Raw genomic sequence first — 22,104 nt, 5'->3', positions numbered from 1 at the left:
TGGAAGGCCTGGGGTCATGTCCTTCTGATGACCTTGAAAGTAATGCTTCCTATTACTGCCAAGGAACAAGCAATGGCAAACTCCGTCTCCTGGAAGCATTGTCTTCAGAGTCTTTGCTGACCATGAACTCAATATAAAAATAATAAATTTACATCTAAAAATGTAAGCCGGCCGGTGTGGCTTAGTGGTTGAGCATCAACCCATGAACCAGGAGGTCACAGTTCGATTCCCAGTCAGGTCAGGGCACATTCCTGGGTTGTGGGCTCGATACCCTGTCGGGGGCCTGCAGGAGGCAGATCAATGACTCTCGTCATTGATGTTTCTCTCTCTCCCTCTCTCTTCCTATCACTGAAATCAACAAAAACATAGTTTTTAAAAAAAATAATAATATGCCTGGCCAGGCGTGGCTCAGCAGTTGAGCACTGACCTAGGATCCAGGAGATCGGGGTTCGATTCCCAGTCAGGGCACATGCCCGGGTTACGGGCTTAGGCAGCCGATCAATGACTCTCTCATCATTGATGTTTCTCTCTCTCTCTCCCCCTCCTTTCCTCTCTCTGAAATCAATAAAGATATATTTTAAAAAATAAGAATAATAAATAAATAAATAAATAAAGGCTATAAAAAATAAATTTTAAAAAATTAGGACCTATGTCCCCAAGATTTCTCTAGCTTAAAATGTAAGGTTGTTCACTGGGAAAGTCTTAAGGACTCTGAAGTGGGGACGCCGGGCCCCGGGCGTGGGAAGGGGGCGCAGCCGACAAGCAGGACAAACAGGCTGCCGCGAGGGAAGGGCGGCTGGAGAGAGGAGAAGGAACAGTCACAGCCGTACAGATGCCCATCGCCAACACCAACGCCAGAGCCCAGAGCACGTCGCTGAAAAGGAGCTGGTGCCTGAGAAGAGGGCGTTTTTAGAGACGACGGTAGCCGGGGCGTGAGGGGTTGGTCGGGAGATGCTGAGAGGGCCCCGTCCGACGGGCCTCAGAGGCGAGCGGCGTTTCCACTCACCCCCAGGAAGCTCCCCTCTGCACTTTCAAGGGCTTTCCCTCTGCCCTCCGTGGGAATAAAGTAGCAATAAAAATGTTTTCGTACAAAGAGCAATGAAAAGTAGAACAAAAGTATAGGAAAATAATTTTTTAAACCCTTTTCTCTTTCTGCTGAAAATAATACCATTTTGTCCACTTTTTAAAAATCAAGAGTGAGCCCTGGCCGGTGTGGTTCAGTGGTTAGACCATCAGCCCACGGAGGGACTGAAGGGCCCCGGGTTCAAGTCCAGTCAAGAGTACGTACCTCGGTTGCAGGCTCGATCCCCGGGCCGGCTTGGGGCACGTGCGGGCGGCAACCAATCGCTGTCTCTCTCTCTCTCTCCCTGAATTTCTCTCTCTGCCGCCTCCCTCCCGCTCTCTCCATAAATCAGTGGAAAAAAATATCCTCAGGTGACGATTAACAAAACAAATATTAAACAGAGTGTATTTAACTTTTGAGGGCCAGGATTATTTCTCTCCCTGTCCCGGAATCTCAGGACGGTGCCAGCCTGTGCTACTGGCGAGCGTCTGTTGAATGAGCGCCTCCCGCGGGTCGTCAGCGCCACAGGCCACGGAGTCTCTGTCATGGAGTTTACAGGCCCCAGGTTCTTAACCCGGTGGCCGGAGCCCGGTCGCACTCCACACGCACATGAGCGAGATTTTCCAACATGCTCAGCCCGTGAAGCAGTTACAAGCCTGGAACAGTTGTTGAGCATCTCTCTGGAACAGTCGGGGTGCGATGAGTATTTCATCCATGAACAAATTAGCTTTAACGCCAACATAGAGGATTTTGCTTCGATAAAGCACAGATCCCCCAGCAAGCGAGACGAGAAGTATCTCTAAGTGCCAACTATGTATCACTGCCAGGGCCTTGGAGGCAACATTGTTCTGATGCTGCTCCGGGCACACCCAGAGGGCGAAACACTGTGTCATCAGCTGCCGTCTTCCCTTTATTGAACGGATCTTGGAAACCCCTAAACACAGAGGTTCGCAACTGAGCTCCTTTAGTTAAACTCTCCCAACATTCGGTGGGTTCACACCTCTCTAGAGCTGAGCTCTATCGACCGTAGGAACAGGCGAAAGAGCCAAAAGGGAACTGTCACTAACGAGAGGAAACGAACTTTCTTAGTGCTTAACAGCTGAAAACCGTGCCTGTTTATAATCAGCATTAAATTTAGGACTTTTGTTGTTGTAAATCCTCACCTGAGGATATTTTTTCCATTGATTTTTTTTATATATATATATCTTTATTGCTTTCAGAGAGAGGAAGGGAGAGGGAGAGAGAGAGAAACATCAATGATGAGAGAGTCATGGATCGGCCGCCTCCTGCACGCCCCCGACTGGGGATCGAGCCCGCAACCTGGGCCTGTGTCCTGACCGGAAACCGAACCCCAATCTGGATCCAGGTCGATGCTCACTCAACTCCTGAGACACGCCGGCCGGGCTCCATTGATTTTTAATGAGAGTGGGAGGGAAGGGGGGGGGAGAGAGAGAGAAACATGGATGTGAGACAGACACACCGATGGGTTGCCTCCCACACGGGGATCAAACCTGCAACCCAGGGGCATGCCCTTGACCAGGAAGCAAACCAGGGACCCTTCGGTGTGCAACCACTGAGCAACACCAGCCAGGGAAAATTTACAATGTTTTCATGAAATTTTAAAAAATTGAAATCTCCAAAAAAAAAATGACAAGATGTGAGGCGCACCCCCCCCCGTACAGTCTGAAATCGGAATGAGGTTCGGTTCGAGCCGACCATTACGGGGGGACGCTGGTTGCCGAGGTCCAAAGCACAAACGCAGAGTAAAGAAACAACCAAAACAAAGACGTTGGTGCTGAATAAATTAGATTTATTAAGAGACGGACAGCGGGACCCCGCCGACCCACGCCCGGTCTGTGATGCGTGGACGTGCGTGCAGAAGGAAACGTACAGGAGCAGAGCACCCGAAAGAGGCCAGCGACTTGCTTTGCTGCTAAAAGTCGGGTGCATCGGAGAAAGGCGTCCTCCTGTCTTCGTGGGAGGTGTCAGCCCAGCGTCGGGCGCCTGGGTGGCCTGCACGGAAGACCAGACGTCAGCGGGAAGTCAGCGAGGAGACGGAAGAGGCATCTGCCCGGCGCTTGGAGGCGGGAGGGCCGTCGTTGCCCTTCGGGTCCTGCTGCATCCCAGCGCCTCCAGAGCCCGGGCCCTTCAGTAGGTGCTGTAGCCGAAGCCCGAGCCCGAGCCCCAGGGCCTGTAGCAGCTGCCGCCGTAGCCGCAGCCCAGGTTGCCGAAGTTGCTGCCACCGAAGCTGTAGCCCAGGGAGCCGTAGCCAGTGCAGCCGAAGCCGTAGTTCAGGGGGGAGCCCAGGGGCACGACGCAGTTCAGGGGGGTGGCTCGGTAGGTCCCGTGGAAGTTGGTTCCGTAGCAAGGGTAGCCGGGGAAGTAGTTTCCGCAGCAGAAGAAGCGGGTCATGGTGGCAGGAGCGGAGGGGGCTGGATGGACAGCAAAGAGTAAGGTACCGAGTGGGAATGAAGCTCTCCTCCCGCACAGGGCTTTTTATACCTCAGCCTGGTGGGCTGGGCACGCGGGGCCAGACAGCTGCCCATTAATCTGCATAAATAACTCCAGCGTTTGCTAATAAATGCACATAAAGCAGCCCACAGACTCGTTGCCCACATTTTTGTCGGCTTCTTTGTTTGCGAAGGAATGTGTCCAGTCATCAGGCCCCAGCCTGCCCGCCCCACAGCTGGATGCTTTTCATCAGTGTCCACGGTTTAACTGCTGCTCCGAAGGCATCGCAAGACTCTTTGAATCCCCACTGTAACCTCCTAAAAGAGCTTCAGCAACAATGTAAACACCTCTGTGGCTTCTTGACGTTCTCTCCACATATTACGCAAAAACTCTGCCTGCCAACCGTGTGGGCACGGAGTTTCTCTGCAGAAAGCCATCGCCGCTCCAGTTATTTGGAAGTCACGGTGGCGACTGCAAAAACACTGTGGATGGACTAACTACTGCTGATGGCTCCCTTTGAAATAGCTCATTTTATGTTCTGCAAATTTCACCTCAATGATACTTTTTAAAATTTTTAAAACATCGCAACGCAAATCCATCAGGAGTCTTTTTGCAGAGGCTACAAGAACACCCAATAACAAGACGGCTGTGAACAGCCAACCAGTCATTTTCCTGTGTTTCATTTATGAGCATGCTTGTTAACACGCTTTTTTTTTTTCTTCATGGAGAACATACAGTCCTCGGCTGTAAATCACCGTGAACTCTGCCAGGCTTGTCCTGCTGCGGAGATGCCACACGGGCTGAGTGGTGGGGGCTTAGCTTCAAAGCCGCATTACGCCCGGCTTGTTTTGCACTGACTCCTAGTAACACACGCCCGGTTCCCACTGTGATTTATTACGAAACACCAGCTACGTTTAGGATGCAGCACCTACCTCTGCTCACACTTGGCCCTGTGTGGCCACATCGCAGGACAAAGGTAAACCAGACTGAGCTCAGCAAAGCTAAAAATATTCCAAATGAAATGCCTAGAAAACAACTTCAGGGGCATAAGCACCTGGATTCTCCGGAAGTAGGAAATGAAAACTCCCTGGACACCAGCTCCTGATGGTTACTGCCCCTTGATGGGCGGTCACAGAGCCCAACAGGCGAAGCTAACTATTCCGGTCGGATATCGCTCTTTACTAAGCTCCCGCCTCCCTGGGGCTCGCTGCCAGGGGAGCTACCGACAGATCACTTATGTCAGTGGACATGGTTTCTTTTATTCTACAAACAGATTGCTTGTGGTGAGTTTATAGTTGGAGAGAATCAAAAGAGAAGGTCTGGCCCTGCTCGGTGTGGCTCAGTGTTTAGACCATCGGCCTGCACACCAGAGGGTTAAGGGTTCAATTCCTGGTCAAGGGCACGTACCTGGGTTGCAGGTTCGATCCCCTGCCCCAGGTGGGGTGCGTGCGGAAGGCAGCCGATCAATGTGTCTCTCTTACATCGATGTTTCTCTCTCTCTCTCTCTTTCCACCCCATCCCCCTGTGCCTTCCACTCTCTCTGAAAAATCAATGGAAAAAATATCCTTGAGTGATAATTAAAAATTAATTAATTAATTAAAGATATGGTCTATTTTCAAAAGGAATGAATTAAAATGATAAGAGGCTGTGTCCTCAAGGGTCCAGGTTATGCAAACTCTACATACATAAGCTGATCCGTAAAACTCAAAAAGATGCCTGAGGGTAGGAGAGGGCAGAGGTCGCGCCCTCATTTAATTGGATGGTTGCTGGGGAAGTGTCACCGCTGATGCCACCAAGTCATCCTGTTTGAACCTGTAATTTGCACCTCCTGCCACCAGGGGGCAGTGGTGATCGGCTCGTCTGAGCTGCAGGACGGTTCCCACAGGCAGGCAGAGGCCCTGAAGAAATTGGGTAAAACAAAGAACGTGCTTGAAATTCTAATTTCCACAGCTCTGTCCTCTCCGACTACCCCCATGAAATTCTGGAAATCTGTATTTTTAATTTGTATCTCGGTGATTCTCCAGAGTAATAAATCATCCCGATATTTTCAGGCCACTCTACGAGATTTCAAGGAATCTGTCTTTGCCTGACTGGGAAACAGCCTGGAGCCTCGTATCTGCTTTGTCCACTGGCAGGCATGCTCAGCGTCCGTCACCAGCGGCCTGTTTCCTGCCTGCCTTGTGACGGATGGGGACCATCGCCCAGTGTGCTGTTGGATTTTTCCAGGACACTCCTGAATGCCAAGGGAAGGACAGCCATGTGGCCAGGTGTCGTCCAGAGGTAAATCCACCTGCACTGGCTTACGCATTTCTTACCCACAAATAAGAAAAAGTTAATTAATTTATATATATTCCCCCAAAAATGTATACACACTTTAACAGCTAATGGCTCAATTTTCAAAATGAAATGAATTTTAAAAAACACTGACTTTATAATTATTCAAAGTGTGTGTATGCATTGTTTGGGACAACACATACATATGTGTGTGCTTGCGTGTGCATGTCATGTGTGCGTGCGCATGTGTGTGTGTGTGTACATATATACTTCTGTTTTTTTCCGTTTCCCCATCTCCTTTTGGCATTTCCCAAAGAAAATTTCAGGCCCAGTATCTGATTGTTATTCAACCCCTGTTTCTACTTTAAATATGATGAGTAATAAATATTCAGGGAGGGCTCCCCTGTGCCAGGTTCTGCTCTGAGCACTTTGCATGCACTGCAGATACATTTTACTAACTTATGTGGCAGGAAGACATACTGTCACTTTTCCAAGCACTTATCAAACGTTAATTTAATTTCTACAATGATCTTATGATGTGGGCGTTATGATTTTTTAATAAGGAAACGGATGCCCAAGAGCTGAAGCCTATTGCCCGATGTCACATGGCTACGAATCAGCAGAATCAAACTGCTCATCCATCCATGTGGCTCCACCGCCTTTGGTGTTATCAGCAGTTTAAAGGGCTTGTCTGTAAAGAGCCTCAGATCACTGTTATATTCTTGGTAATGTATCAGCAAGGAAAGGCTAGATTTTGCAGCTGTAACAAATAAACCAAGATCTCGGTGCTGGGAAAGACCAGAGGTTTACTTTGTGCTCCCACAGCACATCCCCCTCGGGTGGGCGGGTGTCTCGGGTGGATGTCACTCTCATTCAAAGACAAAAGGTGACAGACCTTCCATTGCCTGAACAGAGTGAGAACTGGAGGGCACATTAATCCAACTCTGTCCTCATTTTATATATGAGGAAAGTGAGGTCCAGGGAGGACACTGAACTATCCAATGTCGCAGTGACAATGTGGAACCTAAAACCAAGAGCCATTGAGTCCTGTCCATTACAGACTTGAATCCAACCAACGGCCAAAAAATTTTTCATTTCACTTTTTAATATGTTTTTGTTGATTTCAGAGGGGAAGGGAGAAGGAGAGAGACAGAAACATCGATGATGAGAGTCACTGGTCAGCTGCCTCCTGCACGCCCCCTGCTGGGGTTGAGTCCACAACCCCGGCACATGCTCTGACCGGGAATCGAACCCTGACCTCCTGGATCATAGGTCGGTGCTCAACAACTGAGCCATGCCAGCCAGGCAAAAAAAAAAAAAAATTTTTATTTCTTTCCTGCACCTTAACCCCTACAGTCGACAGGCCTAAGGTGGCCCATGACCCTGCCCACCTCCTGGTACGCACACCCTTTGAAAATACTTCTCCGGAGTGTGTGTGGAGCCTGTGACCTGCTTCCGATGGTAGAATATGCTGACAATGACAGGCCGCCACCTCTGTGACTACATCACATAACCCTGTGACACGTCTTGCTGACAGACTCTCTCCCTTGCTGATGTTGACAAAGCAGCCTCCATGCTGTGCAGGCCCCACGTGGCGGGAAACTGGAGTCACCAGCCAGCCACACACGCAGCTCTGCCCCCCCTGAGCGCCCGCGCTCGGCTCTGCTCTGAGGCCGTCTGTCTTCCAGGGCTGTTATCTTGGGTTTCTATGGAGTTATCACATTTATTAATTCACTATTGGGGTGACCCGGGTTAATAACATCATGTGAGTTTGAAGTGTGCTCTATATTACATTCCTGCATCTTGTATTGTGCACTCTCCACCCGAAGTCGATTATTTCTCCTATCACTGCCGGGGAGGTGGCGGAGCGGAGGCAGGGGCCCGTGTTTAGTCCCTCATTTTGATACAAGGCCATTTCCAGGGTAATTTTCACTGTGTTATGCTGCCTCCCCCAAAAATCCATTTATAGACATTTTTCCTGGAACTGAATTCTGGCGGGGACTTTTTATAATGGTTCTTGGAAGTACTATTCGGCCGCTACAAATTGTATTTACGAAGAACATGGAATGGCATGGCCAAACGCTCACGCTGCAACGGTAAGCAGTAACGCGGTATAAAAACTGTATACTGAGTTCTGTCCTCAGGCGAAACTGAAGCCACACTAACGAGTGGCTTTCACAAGACACAGAGAGGGGCTCAGAGCGGACCTGGGGACGCCCAGCAGAGCGGTGCAGGGGTGTCCAGTTACTCGGTGCTCCAGCTACCTCCAGGGCTACACTGTATCCAGGTTTGCTTGTTGGTCGCTGGGCTGCGGTCACACACAGACTGTGCTAAAGCTACATTTTAATTTCTTTTTGTTTGTTTTTTAAAACTCTCTGGCAGGTATTTTTTTTTTCTCCATTGCTTTTTTCAGAGCGAGTAGGAGGGAGGGAGAGAGATAGAGAGAGGTGATGGGTTGCCTCCCGCACGTGCCCCAACCGGGGCCAGGGATGGAGCCTGCAAACCAGGTACGTGCCCTTGGCCGGAACCGGACCTGGGACCCTTCAGTCCGCAGGCGGGCGCACTAACCGCTGAGCCACACCGGCCAGGGCTAAAGCTACATCTTAGCAAACACTAGACGGAGTTTGGACTGAGTCTCTCCTATTAATTTCATGGTCGTTATGGGATTCCTCTAGAAAATGAAGCATCTGGTGTTTAAAGACAAAGACGGAGCCTTAACTGCAGGAACTAATTAGCATCTGCAGGTCACGTTCCGTCTACTAGAAAGAAGCCGAGAAGCGAGGTCCCTCTGCAGAAATGGGCCGGACCGAGGCTCGTTCCACTCGGGTGGCCTGTGCTTCACCCTAACAAAGGGAACCATTTTTGACTCACTGAGAGATTAAAAAAACAAAACAAAAAAGAATAAAGTAAATTCCTCCATCTCTGTTCAGAGTCATAACTGAGATTCCCCAAGTTTACGCCGGTAAGTTTTTTCCCATTACTGTATTAATAAATTTCTATTTTCTCTGCCAAGAATACTTGGAGGCGCTGTGAGTCCCCCACAGCCAATCTCTGTTAATACTCAACACCATATTCTAAAATTGCCTCTCTCTTTTCTCATAAAATTTCCACGCTCTTAGGGCCAAATAGCACCAGTCAGGTATGAGCAGGATGTGGGGCCTGAGGAGTCGGTGGGGAAATCCAAATAAATCAATTCTATTAAATTAACTATGTGACCAGCAATCCTTAATTGATGAAATTTTAGTCACAAAAAAGGGAGTGATTTTGACTGGGTGGAAATTGCATTTCAGGGACCATTAAGAGAGTCGTAAATCACACCCCAAGCCCTGTTTCACCTACTGCGACGTCCACGCCGCCGGCCGCCCGGCCTCCTCGCAGGAGACAAACCTACAAAACCCTACGTTCCCGCCCATCCCCCACACGCAGCAGAAAATGAAGTTGTCTGGTCAAAAGCTGGCTAGAGAGGACCACTGACGTGCAAAATAAGCGAGTCAGAGAAAGACGAGGTCCCATGATCTCACTCATATGTGGAATCTAATGCACAAAATAAACTGACCAACAACATAGATCCAGAGACGGGGAAGCAGGGAGCAGACTGAGGCATCTGGGGGGGCTGGGGGGGTTAACCTAAGAACTCCACGTGCACATGTGCATAACCGGTGGGCACAGACGATAGTGTGGGGAAGGTCTGGGGTGGGGCGGGAGCCAAGCACAGGGGGAGCCATGGGGAAATAAAAGGGGGGACATCTGTAATACTCTCAACAATAAAGATAAAACTTAATAAATAAGTAAAACATTAAAATAAAATAAAATAAAATAAAATAAAATAAAATAAAATAAAATAAAATAAAATAAAATAAAATAAAATAGCAAAATTGCTTCCACGCTTTGAAGATTAAAAATCTTGAGACTGAAACATCGTGTGAGATAATCAATCCCAGATCGTACCCAATGGCGCTGGAAATTAACATGCACCCTCATATTTTAGCAAAGTCTCGATCATTTACATGAAGCATGGACTTTCGACATACTGCTCATTACTGTCACCCAAGAGTAGCTGCTTCGAAGAAAACTGGTATAAAAATGATTCCTCCAGCTGGCCCAGGGTAGACGTGTTGAAAGTTGAACGGGTGAAATATGTGAACACCAGCGTTGATTGACCAGCCATGACTACTTACTAGAAAACAAAAACAGGACATGTTTACCTCCTTTACACAGAGGGAACAGAGAAAACAGGTAAGCAGGCCCCCCTGAAACTCGAGAAAAGCTTGGCCTTGGCGGTTCAGTATGAAAGGAGGTCGTTTCTGGACAAAGACAAGCTGGAGTCTCAGCTGCGTGTGCGGCGAAGCGGCTGACAGCGGCCATTAGCTGAACGTGCACCTTCGAAACACTGTTGCACAGAACACAGCCCAGCCCACAGCCTTGTCCTTGGCCTGGGGCTCAAGGTCATCGGAAGCCATGGTAGCCGAGAGAGGACCCCTTGACCAGCAGCTGAGAGCACGGACGTCCCACTGAGGACGTTACTAATGGACGGGTGAAGTGAAATCCATGGTCCAAAGAGGTCCCAGTGGCAGAAGGAACGGCCCGTGTCTGGACTGAGGAGCAGGAGTTAGGTTTTCCTAAGTCAGACACTCAACAGCCACTCTTTGCTCAACTCTGACGTGGAACCGTCGGCCGTTCAATGAGACAATCAGAATGAAACATGCCCCATAAATAGTACAGAATAACTTACTGTCCACTACTCATAATTACTGTGAATACTCTTGCAACTAAGCGTGAGCTCTTTAATTCAGTAAATCAAATTCCATTTGCATTATGTATATATAAAGCCCAAGGAAAAACAGAGAGAGTTTTGAAATCTCATATTAAAGGTTTTAGAAAACAAGGCAGGGCATAACCTGAAGAGTGGCTCTCTGATAAATTCTCGTCATATTAAATTAGATATAAATTATACACAGTTAAGAATTCTACAACTTGATATCAAAAAATGAACAATTTGATCAAAAAATGGGCAGAGGACCTGAACAGACATTTTGCCAAAGAAAACATAAAGCTGCGCAACAGACACATGAGACGTGCTCAATATCACTAATTGTCAGGGAAATATAATCAAAACCACAGTGAGGTATCACCTACACCTGTCAGGATGGTTGGTATCAACAAGACAAGATGTAACGAGTGCCGGCGAGGCTGCGGAGAAAAGGGGACCCTCGCGCACAGCCAGTGGGAGTGCAGGCCGGGGCAGCCACTGTGGAAAGCAGCGTGGAGGTGCCTCAGAAAATTAAAAACAGAGCTACCATATAATCCAGCAATTCCACTTCTGCATACTTAACCAAAGAAACTAAAAACACTAATTTGTAAGGATATATGCACCCCTATGTTCATTGCAGCATTGCTTCCAATAGCCAAGAAATGGAAGCAACCCAGGTGTCCAGCGATAGATAAAGAATATGTCACACACACACACACACCGTGGAATATTACTCGATGATAAAAAAGAATAAAATGTTGCCTTTTGTGATAATATGGATGGGCCTAGAGGGTGTTTTGCTAAGTGAAATAGTCAGACAGAAAGACAAATACCATATGAGTTAACTTACCTGTGGAATCTGAAAAACAAAACAGAAACAGGCTGATAGATACATAACCAACCAATGGTTGCAAGAGGAAAGGGGCAGGGGAAAGCGAAGGAAAAAACAAAACAAAAAATTCTGAACTTTATCGTCATAAGACACATTAACATTTGATCACTGGGTGAAATTTTAACAGTGTTTATAGTGCAGATGACAAAAATTAAAATTTTACTTAGCTAGGCTTTTATAATAGTTTTTATCATATGAAGAGAGCACATAGACATAGTCTTGGTTTTGTCATTTCTCTCAGGTTTTATTAAAATGATTCACAATGTATCAAGTCTGACTCGGCTTTGCCAGGTGACAGGCTGCACTCCAGTGAGCTCCTGGAATGACACTTCCAAAGGAAAGTTAAGCCCGGCCGGCGTGGCTCAGTGGTTGAGCATCAACCTAGGATCCAGGAGACCAGGGTTCAATTCCCGGTCAGGGCACATGCCCGGGTTGCGGGCTCGATCCCCAGTTGGGGGCGTGCAGGAGGCAGCCGATCAATGACTCTCTCATTATTGATGTTTCTCTCTCTCTCTCCCTCTCCTTTCCTCTCTCTGAAATCAATAAAGATATTTTTTTTAATTAAAAAAAAAAGAAAAATCGCTCAGAAAAAATTGTCGTCTCACAAACAGAAACTAAGAAAAACTCATGAACGTCACACTCTCGTGTATGCGCAGACGGGTGCGCGTCCCGTCTGAGACCTGTGCAGGGACCCTTGCCGGCTTCCCCGGCTGTGGACATCACTCAACATCCCCACTGCTAATTAAAAGTAAATGACTCATCGAGCTAGAGAAACGGCAATTATCCTCTTGTCCCCTGTTTCCTTAACAGCAATTAAGTTTCGCTTCCTGGGAGAGGCAGGCCTAGGAATTGACGCTCCCAGCCCTGTTCATTCCCTTTGATTAGTTATTGACGACCCTGGAGACTCCTGCGCGGAGGAGGCCGATTCCTCGCCAGCTCCGCCTCAGGCCCTGTGAACAGCCTCCTTCATCACGTGGTCCCCCACCTGCCCGCGGCCGGACTCACCTGCGGCCACGCCCAGAGCATTATCTTGCAGGTGACTGAGAGGAGCGCGGAGTCCAGACGTGCGGAGGTTGCAGGTTCTAATTCTAAGTAACAAAGCTGGTGTTTGTGTCTGAATCGCCATCTGTCGGCAACCTGTGTTTATTTTCTGGAACTGGCTTTAAATAATGTCATGAGGGAAGGAGGTGTGATTAATCATCTGCTTCCAAAACCCACACAGGTTTCGCCCAGATGACAGAACACATCACGTTATATGTAAACCCGGGGTTGGAATAACGGTGTTTATTTAGGAAACAGAAACGTTCACAAAACTCAAAAAAGCAGGAAAGAGGAAACAGACACAGGATACATTTGAAGAGAAAAAACAACCCCCCATTCAACATACAGTGGACTTCGTTCTTTCTATAGATACAATTACGATTGTGAAAAGTTATACATAGTAGCTGCTGCCTAAGCTTAGGGCAAAACGTTTACTGCAGGTTTACTATAAATAGACGGATGAAACACAGTGGGTCTTAGAAACTTCGCTGAAATCGCACAAGATAACCCTGTTTTTACAGCCTTCGGAGGAATTCTGCAACAAACGAGAAAATACAGGGACGGAAGCTCCTCCCGACCTCGCTCTGTCTCCTCACCTGGCTGCTCATCTGGATCTTTCATCGCATCTTTAATAAACTGCTAAGTGCAAGCGTTTCCCTGAGTTCTTTGAGCCACTGGAGCAAATTTACCAAACGGGAGGAGGGATCACGGGAACCTCCAAGTGTAGCCAAGTCAGACAGGATTGTGGGTAACCTGGGGACCTACTATGTGCAATGGCCTCCGAAGTGGGGGGCAGTCTCATGGGACTGAGCCCTGAGCCTATGAGGCCAGATGCTGTCTCCAGGTAGATGGGGTCAGAACTGAGCTGAATGTGGGACACCCAGCGGGTGTCACGGAATTACTTGGTGGGGGAACCCCACGCGCGGGCGACCAGCGGTGTCAGGAGAGGAGGGCTCTGTGTGAGAGCGGTAATCGTGGGAGAGGAAAGGAGACTCACAGGAGGGCAAGATGGGTGTTTTAAACAGTGTTCAGAATTTCTTTCCAGAAAAGTAAACTCATTAATCAACACACACAGAGCTCAGTCGTGAGTAAATAAAATCTGGAATTTTGACAACTACAGATGGCATCTGTTACATTGGAGGGACCGAGACAGCAGTTTGTCATTAACTAAGAAATGGTTATCGAAGCTTGGAAAACACAAAACCGTAGGAAAAATCTGTCTGCGTTGGAATCCGAGCGTGGGGCTGGGAAGACGCCACTGGCTTGATTTCCGCTGCATCTTCCCGTTTCAGGACCTGCCGCCCTGGGCCAGAGCCCGGTCCCCTGGGGTGACACCACTGTTATTTCTGCTTCCTCTGGGGCCAGAAGTCACTGAGCCTCGGCCACACCCACCGGAGCGAAAGCCACCAAACCCCAGCGAGAGCCCAGGGAAGGCCGTCCCAACCCACAGAGGTGACCTGCGCGGGCCCACGAGCATCACCACAGAGAAAACCGAAGACGGACGAACCGCAGGGCGGACAGGACCACAAAAGCTAGAACAGGACAGGAGTTTCTAGAGCACGGGGTTTGTCTCGCTGTGTCAGGAGTGGGAAGGAGGCTGCTTCACGCAGAAGATGCCGGAGCCCTTCTCCCGGGCGCTGCAGGAGGTGACCTCACCTTGGGCCATCCTTCCCCACCACCTGCATCGGCTCATTTTGAAGAAACATCTGTTTAAAGACGCAAAACCTTAGGGGCCACTGGAGGACACGATGTCTGAACTGATTTCTGGAAGGTGGTGTAACCGGCGGGGTGATGAGCGGCGGAGCTCCCAGGGGACAACTAGAGACAGACCCACCCCTGCTGTTCCAGCTCTCGCTCTAGGTAACAGACGTCGGTGGCATAAAACCAGAGCCACCTTATCACGCTCATGGTTTTGTGGGTCAGGAGCTGGGAGGGACCGCGGGCAGGCGGCTGGACTCCGCTACAGGACGCCAGGGCCTCAGGCGGGGAGACGGGGGTGGGGGGTGGGACTCGAACAGCCGGGGATGGGGTCGCCCGACGGCTCCTCCTCTCCTTGTCTGGCCCTCGGGCTGTGAGGACTTAAAGGCGATCTCAGCGCAGGCTGTGGATAACCCACCGCAGACGAGGCCTCCGCGTGGTCTTGCTTCGCCCGACCGGGAGGGCCCTGGGGAATCTGAGGTTGCTTCTGGTCCTTGCTGGGATCTGCTGCGGGCCCTCATCTCTCGGGGGGACCCGCAGTCTTCCTTCCGCACTTCCTCGGGGGGGGGGGGGGGTGTAACGGCCCAGGCGTCCCGGGCGACTTTCTGTTTCGAAGGACTCGGCCGTTCGTACAGGCGAGCGGTTGGTACAGACTTGGAAAGACCGACCCCCAGCCCAAGACAGTATTTACTTTTGAATGTTCTGTTTCAAAGTCTACGAATCGCTTCGTGGGTAATCGAACTCCTTCGGCAAACTTACGAATTAGGCAGCGAGGGTTTTACTTCCAAAGTTTTACAGGTGGGAATGGTTTCGCCTCTAGGCGTTAAGTCACCTGCTCGGGGCTGACTAGCTCATGAGAAGTCGTGGAAAAGTGGCTTTTTCACCCTAAAGCCAATATCCACTACGCCTTGATAATTTTAATCAATGATTAGGAGCTAATGAAGTTTGGTTATGAGCTGATGAGAGTGCAGTAAGAATATTAGTTTGGAGAAGAGGTTATAATGGGGGACCCTGCTGGCAGCTATCGTCACGCCGGGTCCGAGGCCGAGGTGGTGTCAAGGACACGCGAGGGAAATGCTGAGAAAGCGCCAACGTGTTTTAAACAGGGTGTGCATGGCTGCCCCGATTTTGTCAGATTTTCTTAGGTCCTTTCCCATTTTGGATTTTATTTAGACATTAGTTTTATTTCTGTCCACTGAACTACATTATGCTTCTTCCTGCTTGTCCATTTAGGATAATTTTCTCGGCAATTTGGTTCTATTTTCCCCCAGAAGACCAGCAACAACTCCTCATCTTCCCACCAGGTAGGATGTAGCCTCAATGAGATCTAACGAAAAGTCCCAGGATTAAAACTGGTTCCCACACACACACATGCACACGCACACGCACACGCACACACACACACATGCACACACACGTGCGTTTATGCCGACCCCGAAGCCCGTGGCACGGATGTGAGCTCAGAGGAGACGCCCGGAGGACACGGCACGTGCACCGAGGAGACCACAGGAGACGCTGTTGGTCTGGCAGAGGGGGGGAAGGGCAGCTAAGAATGAACCTTGAAATCTGCAAAACCTTCTTTTGAAACTAACGATTTAAAATATTGCTATCATACACACCTTGAAAAATAAACGGCTGACATGGGAAGCCACACGGTAACGAAATCACCCGCGGCCCAGTGGTATCTGCGCCCTGATGCCTGGCTCCAGAGAGTCCCTGGTCCTTCAGGGGGACAGACGCTCAGCATACACCCCAGGTTGCAGCCCCCACTCAGGGAGGCGCAGGTGTATCAGCACATGAAAGCTTAGGCGACTCTACGGTAAAGAAACCAGCTTAAATTATAGTCACCAGCATTTTCCAAATTTATTTCACCTGATTTTTTTTTGAGGGGGGAGAAGAGAGGAATTATTATTATTATTTTATAGTCCCTGGAACGATAGCTCCACATAATACTATTCTAACGTGTTGTGAACATCTCCTATGCAAAATAACTATTTTGAGTTTCAATTATTTTTAAAAAGACCAAGATTTCCTTTGAGCAAGAGGCAGTCATTAGGTGCATGATATGAAATAATCCAGGAAAATGACAAGATGCGTCCACCATGTCAACCGAATTAGTCATTACTTTTATCAAGAAATATAAAAATATGCACAGAAACTGCAGAAGCCACAGAGATGAAAAGAGAAGAGAAAATGCTGATTTTTAAAACCATCTGGGGGTGGCTTTACCTTTCCATGTCATGCAGCCTGCGTTCTGGGCGACGCCCGTCCGTATTCCTGGCGCCGAAGCACCGGGTGCCTGACACAGCGTTGGAGACGTCTGGAAACCAAGGCGTAAGCAACGGAGACTGAAGATCCAGGATCTACTAGCAAACTGTTCAACAGCCAAGGATTTCAGAAGGAAGTGCCGCGGCCGGGGACACGGCGTCTGACCCGTAACGCCCCGGGCACCGCTGGGGACCTCAGGCACGGCTTCCAGTCTCACAGCCAGTGAAGGACAGTGACTGCGCCCACATCTGCCCCTGGCTCCGAGGCTCGGGCTCCACACAGGCCGAGGTCCCTTAGACTCGAGGGCGGGTGCCGTGGGTCGGGAGGCGAGGCAGGCGGTGAAGGGGCAGGTGCCCGGAGTGCCAGTCACCTCTGACCAGGAGCCTCTGTCTCCTTTCCCTCGGGGAAAACAATGTGACCTGCCCGGCCGGCGTGGCCCAGTGGGCGAGCGTCGACCCATGAACCAGGAGGTCAGAGTTCGGTTCCCGGTCGGGGCGCAGGCCCGGGTTGCAGGCTCGATCCCCAGTGGGGGGCGAGCAGGAGGCAGCCGATCAATGACTCTCATCATGGATGTTTCTACCTCTCTCTCCCTCTCCCTTCCTCTCTCTGAAATCAATGAAAATATATATTTTTTAAAAGGCATGACTATTTAAAAAAACAAAACAAAAACCTGACTTGCTTTGCATAGAAATTAAAGCACTTTCAACGAAGCATATAAAATATATACTATATTTTGAAAGTCCCAAACTGCTCATCAAAATATTACACGGCTCAGTCAGCACCCTTCGCTCATAAATGCAGTCGACCTCTTCAGGTGCCTTGGCCCAGAGATGTGGCAACTTCTCATGATTTCATCGAAAGCCGCTCATGTGAAACATGGTCCAGAGAGAGTGGCGCTCACCCTCTGGGCTCGTTTCTCTGTGTCACCCAGCACTGCTGTCCCCCGGTGCTCCCTGAAATACCTTTCACAAGCGATAGCCCCACCTTTTTATACTTTGAGGTTAAAAAGGTTTATGGTTAAAGAAATAGATGTAGATAGATACATCGATAGATGATAGATGGATAGATGATTGATAGATGATAGATAGATGATAGATAGATGATAGATAGATAGATAGATAGATAGATAGATATAGATAGATATTGATAGATGATAGAGATAGATAGATAGATAGATATAGATAGATAGATAGATAGATAGATAGATAGATAGATAGATAGATGATAGATAGATGATAGATAGATAGATAGATAGATAGATAGATAGATAGATAGATAGATAGATAGATAGATAGATAGATATAGATAGATATTGATAGATGATAGAGATAGATAGATGATAGATAGATGATAGATAGATAGATGATAGATAGATAGATGATAGATAGATAGATAGATAGATAGATAGATAGATAGATAGATAGATAGATAGATGATAGATGATAGATAGATAGATGATAGATGATAGATAGATAGATAGATAGATAGATAGAGATAGATAGATAGATAGATAGATAGATAGATAGATAGATAGATAGATAGATAGATAGATATAGATAGATGATAGATAGATAGATGATAGATAGATAGATAGATAGATAGATAGATAGATAGATAGATAGATAGATAGATATAGATAGATGATAGATAGATAGATAGATAGATAGATGATAGATAGATAGATAGATAGATAGATAGATAGATAGATAGATATAGATAGATAGGTGATAGATATAGATAGATAGATAGATAGATAGATAGATAGATAGATAGATAGATAGATAAGATAGAGAGAGATAGATGATAGGTAGATGATACATAGTAGATGACAGATGACTGGCAGAGAGGTGATGGGCAGACGAACACCTGAAGGGTGTGTTTCTCTTGCCGTCAGGATACAGAGTAACAATAACCGTCTGAAAGGGGAGAGGAAACAGCTCATGCTGAGTTCACTGGACCTGAGCTGCTCAAACGTTTGCCCTCAGGACGCCCCTGGACTCCAAAATTAATATCACATCAAACAAGAATTTTACAGATAAAATGCAGGACCCGTCACATCTTAGTTTCCGATAAACAGCACCATTGTAGTATAAGTACGCCCCAGATTCTTGTGCCAAATGGACACACCTGTCCTAAAGCATGATCACGAGAGACCCCAGCTGGCAGGAGGGAGAACGGGACCCAGCCGAGGACGGTGCAGGGACGGCCGTCCCCCTTATCCAGCTTCACCTTCCGTGGTTCCAGTTACCCACAGACAACCTGGCCCAAAAATATGAAATAGGAAAGTCCAGACGTAAACATTCATAAGTTTCAAACCGCACGTGGTCTGAGAGGTGAGAGGAGACCTCGCACGGCCGGCTCCGCCCCCGGGACGAGGCCCATCCTCTGTCCGAGCCTCCGGCTGCGCACCAGCCCTGTCCGTTGGTCCCTCGGTACCTGGCTGTCGTCAGATCCACTGTCCTGCCATCACGGTGCTTGTGCTCAAGTCACCCTATTTTATTGCCATAATTGATCTGTTTTATTAGCAGTTACTGCTGTTAATCTCTTACTGGGCCTAATTAAACTCTGTCAGAGGCACGTATGTGTGGGAACAAACAGCACATACAGGGTTCAGTACCGTCCACGGCCTCAGGCATCCACTGGGGGTCCTGGAATGTATCCCTGAGAATAAGGGGGGGCGACTGCAGGGAAGGTGTCCTGAGGTGACAGGGACGAGCGATGGATCATGAGGTAGGAGGTGGCAGAGTCACAAAAACCCACCCAGAGCCCTCCAGGCCGGGGGCACTTTTACATCCCTGAGAGCCCGTCGCGAGCCCGAGCAGGTATCCACCGAGGCCACGGCCAGCTGGCAGAGCCCCTCTCGCCCTGTCCCCGGGCCTCAGGTCAGATATTCCGGAAGCTAGTTCCAGTCTCAGCTGTTTTCATAGCCGTGTTACAGACAAGCGCCGTAGGAGAAAAAGGCGGGAACTGGTCCGTGTTATTGGTGCTACAATGCCTGATTTAGTTCTATTTTATAATTTTTTGAACCTCGCTGGGGTAGGGGAAATAAAGTCTACCCCTAGACAACAATGAAAGACAGAAAGGAGGGAGAGGGAGAAACCGACCGTTTTCTGGAACTTCTCTGACGCAGCACCTGGGCCGAGCACTCGCAGGCCCCGCAGGGAGGGAAACGCGGGCGCGTGGAACCCGAGGGGAAGATACACAAGGTCCCGAGAGCTCGCTCCACGCGACGGAGCGATGAGATTCACGAGGCGGAAACCATGGTGTTTTGTTTACACCATGTAGCCAGCAGCCCGACGGAGCCGGGCCTGGAGGCGCTTAGTGTCCGTGGGAGGGAGGGAGGGAGGGAGGGAGGGGATGGTTTTGTACTGAGCTGAATATAACGCCCCACAGGCAATGGCCAAGGACCTTCTCAATGTCTAAATTTCAATTTTAAGTTGTTGCATCACCAGCCATCGGCCTGGTCACGGGCAGACCTTCCCACAGGCTTCCACCCTGGTCCTCGGATGAAGGCCTCAGACCCCCCACCGGCCCCCGCTGCGGCCTCCCTGCGCTCTCCCCGCACCACCTGCGTCCCCAGGTCATTTGTCTTTTTCCTACAGGGAACTGACACATGGAGGGAGCACAGGGGACAGGTCCCTCTACCTCCCTACTGTGCAAACGCCTGCCGACCAGGTCAGAGCGAGACGGCCCCTGGCTGTCGCCAAGCCCAGCGCCGGACCCGCCTCCCGTCTCGGGAGAGAACCTCAGGCCTGGTCACCGAGGACGACTGACAAGGGCAAAAACCTCACAGACAAAGAACTCAGCCGAGACATGTTTGCGATGCTGAGCAAGGCAGGTTTATTGAAAGACACAGAGCGAGACACGCTCCTTTCCCAGAAGCAAAGGTCAGAAGCCGGGAGACACAGCAGCGAGTGGAACCTGTCGGGACCCCCAGGCACCGGGCGTGGCCGGGGAGGCTCTGGAAGCACCCAGAGGGGTGGACGCCGCCGGGATCCACACTTAAAGGAAGCTTGGTGCTGGCCGGGAAAATCAGGTCGCCAAGGGCCGCTTAGCAGCCAGCACAGGGAGTCGGCGAGGGGCAGCGATGAAGGGTTTCCATGGCGGGCAGTGTGCTAGGAGGTCCTGGGGGCAGCTGGCAGGTCGCGGGGTCTCATCTGCTCACGGCTCCCACAGCTCAGCAAGTTCTTCGGCAGCTGGACACGCAGGGCCGCTTGTACGTCCTGGGGGCACCACCACCCGGCTGGCACGCAGCGGGGGTGCCGCCCTGGGGCTTGCAGCTACTGGACACGAAGGTGAGCGGCCGGCTGCAGGCCGCCGAGCAGGGGCTGGAGACACAGGCGGTCTGTCGAGAACAGGCCACCCGTCCCGGGCTGGGGATGCGAGACATCGGCTGGCAGGCGGGGGGCTCGCAGCTGGGCTCCTGCCCGCAGTGGTCCAGCAGCCAGGAGCCGGTCTGGAAGGAGCTGGGCAGGCAGATGCCACTCAGGCAGTCGGCATCGTGCGTGGTGCCCGCGGTCACCGGGACCACAGGGACCCCCGGGACGGGGCAGGCTCCGGCCGCCGGCCTGGCCGAGCGGTTCCTGGGAGAGCAGTGGTGGGACATGGTGCGGACGGAGGATGGAGAGCGGGCGCGGCCTGCTGAGCTGGCTCGGGGGTGAGTGGCCCTCCCGGCTCCCCAGCCCGTCTTATAGGCCTCGCTGGCGGGCGGGGCTCCCGCCGGCTCCTCCGGGCCTCTCTGGCTCAGACCAGCTTCCCTCAGAACATCTGTGAATCTCCCGGTTAATTGGCTCCGAGAAGCCTCCGTGCTCGTAAAGCAGGTTTAGTGGTTTGGTAACTAGGTTATAAGGCTTCTGTGCCGACCTTGGGCCTGGGACTGAGGAGGCGGGTCAGCAGCTTCAAAGTCACCGGTCGCCCGGCCCACACGTCACCCTGGTGCGTCTCGCTGGGCTGCAGGGAGCGTCCATCCGACCGTGACACCAAAAACACCCCCCTCGTCCGGTCACACTCTCCTCTCCGACCAGTGCTGATTACAGACCCCACGGTGTGGCTGGTTGATGTCTGTATTATGTCTTAAGCATGACTCGGTCAGTCTGTCATAGCTAACGGGCTTCTAAGGGACAAACAGCCTCCCTAAATGTGCTTCGAGACGACCATGACATCACCTGTCCGGAAAAAAGACACGAGCTGCTCGGGAAACTAACCCGGGGGCAGAGCACGGAGCCCACGGGGAGGCCCGAGGGCCGGGGCCCAGGCACCAGAGCCGAGCAGGAGCGACGGGGGACGGCTGGGTCGGTGGCCACGTCCCTTCCTAAGCAAGGCCGACCGGCTTTATTCCTGAAAGTCGTAATCGAATGGGGTAGAGTGACTCATCAAACCCATTCATGTGCCGGCGGAACAGCCTCAGTCAGTATCTTTGTTGTTGTTAACCTTCCCCAGGGATGTTTTTTCCACTGATTTTTTTTAGAGACAGTGGAAAGGAGGGAGGGAGGGAGGGAGAAGCCTCTACGTGAGGGGGACACATCAGTCGGCTGCCACCTCCTGCACGCACCCCGGCCGGGGCCAGGGATCAGATAGTATTTTAATAATTATTATGTTAATTTAAAAGGTTACAGTCTCTTCCTCCATAGGTGCCACATATATTCAAAAGATGTTTTCACGCAGATA

The 22,104-nt window shown here is 50.1% G+C and overlaps 2 protein-coding genes across 2 annotated transcripts; both read right to left on the bottom strand.

Annotated features, from left to right (window-relative positions):
- Positions 1–3,211: 3,211 nt before the first annotated feature.
- KRTAP7-1 (keratin associated protein 7-1) lies at positions 3,212–3,475 on the bottom strand. Its single transcript, XM_016208222.2, has one exon. The coding sequence runs from the start codon at positions 3,473–3,475 to the stop codon at positions 3,212–3,214; it is 264 nt and encodes an 87-aa protein (XP_016063708.1).
- Positions 3,476–20,614: 17,139 nt separating this feature from the next.
- Positions 20,615–21,043, bottom strand: KRTAP11-1 (keratin associated protein 11-1). Its single transcript, XM_016208209.2, has one exon. It carries the CDS (start codon positions 21,041–21,043, stop codon positions 20,615–20,617), a length of 429 nt encoding a protein of 142 aa, XP_016063695.1.
- Positions 21,044–22,104: the final 1,061 nt, after the last annotated feature.

Source organism: Miniopterus natalensis, chromosome 6 (genome assembly GCF_054644295.1).
Source record: "Miniopterus natalensis isolate mMinNat1 chromosome 6, mMinNat1.hap1, whole genome shotgun sequence".
Lineage (NCBI taxonomy): Eukaryota > Metazoa > Chordata > Mammalia > Chiroptera > Miniopteridae > Miniopterus > Miniopterus natalensis.
The sequence above is the reverse complement of the archived record's forward strand: the minus strand, read 5'-3'. Positions and strand labels throughout refer to the sequence as shown.

Excerpts from the sequence above, each read along its gene's own strand:
- KRTAP7-1 (XM_016208222.2), bottom strand. The coding sequence starts at position 3,475 with ATGACCCGCTTCTTCTGCTGCGGAAACTACTTCCCCGGCTACCCTTGC.
- KRTAP11-1 (XM_016208209.2), bottom strand. The coding sequence starts at position 21,043 with ATGTCCCACCACTGCTCTCCCAGGAACCGCTCGGCCAGGCCGGCGGCC.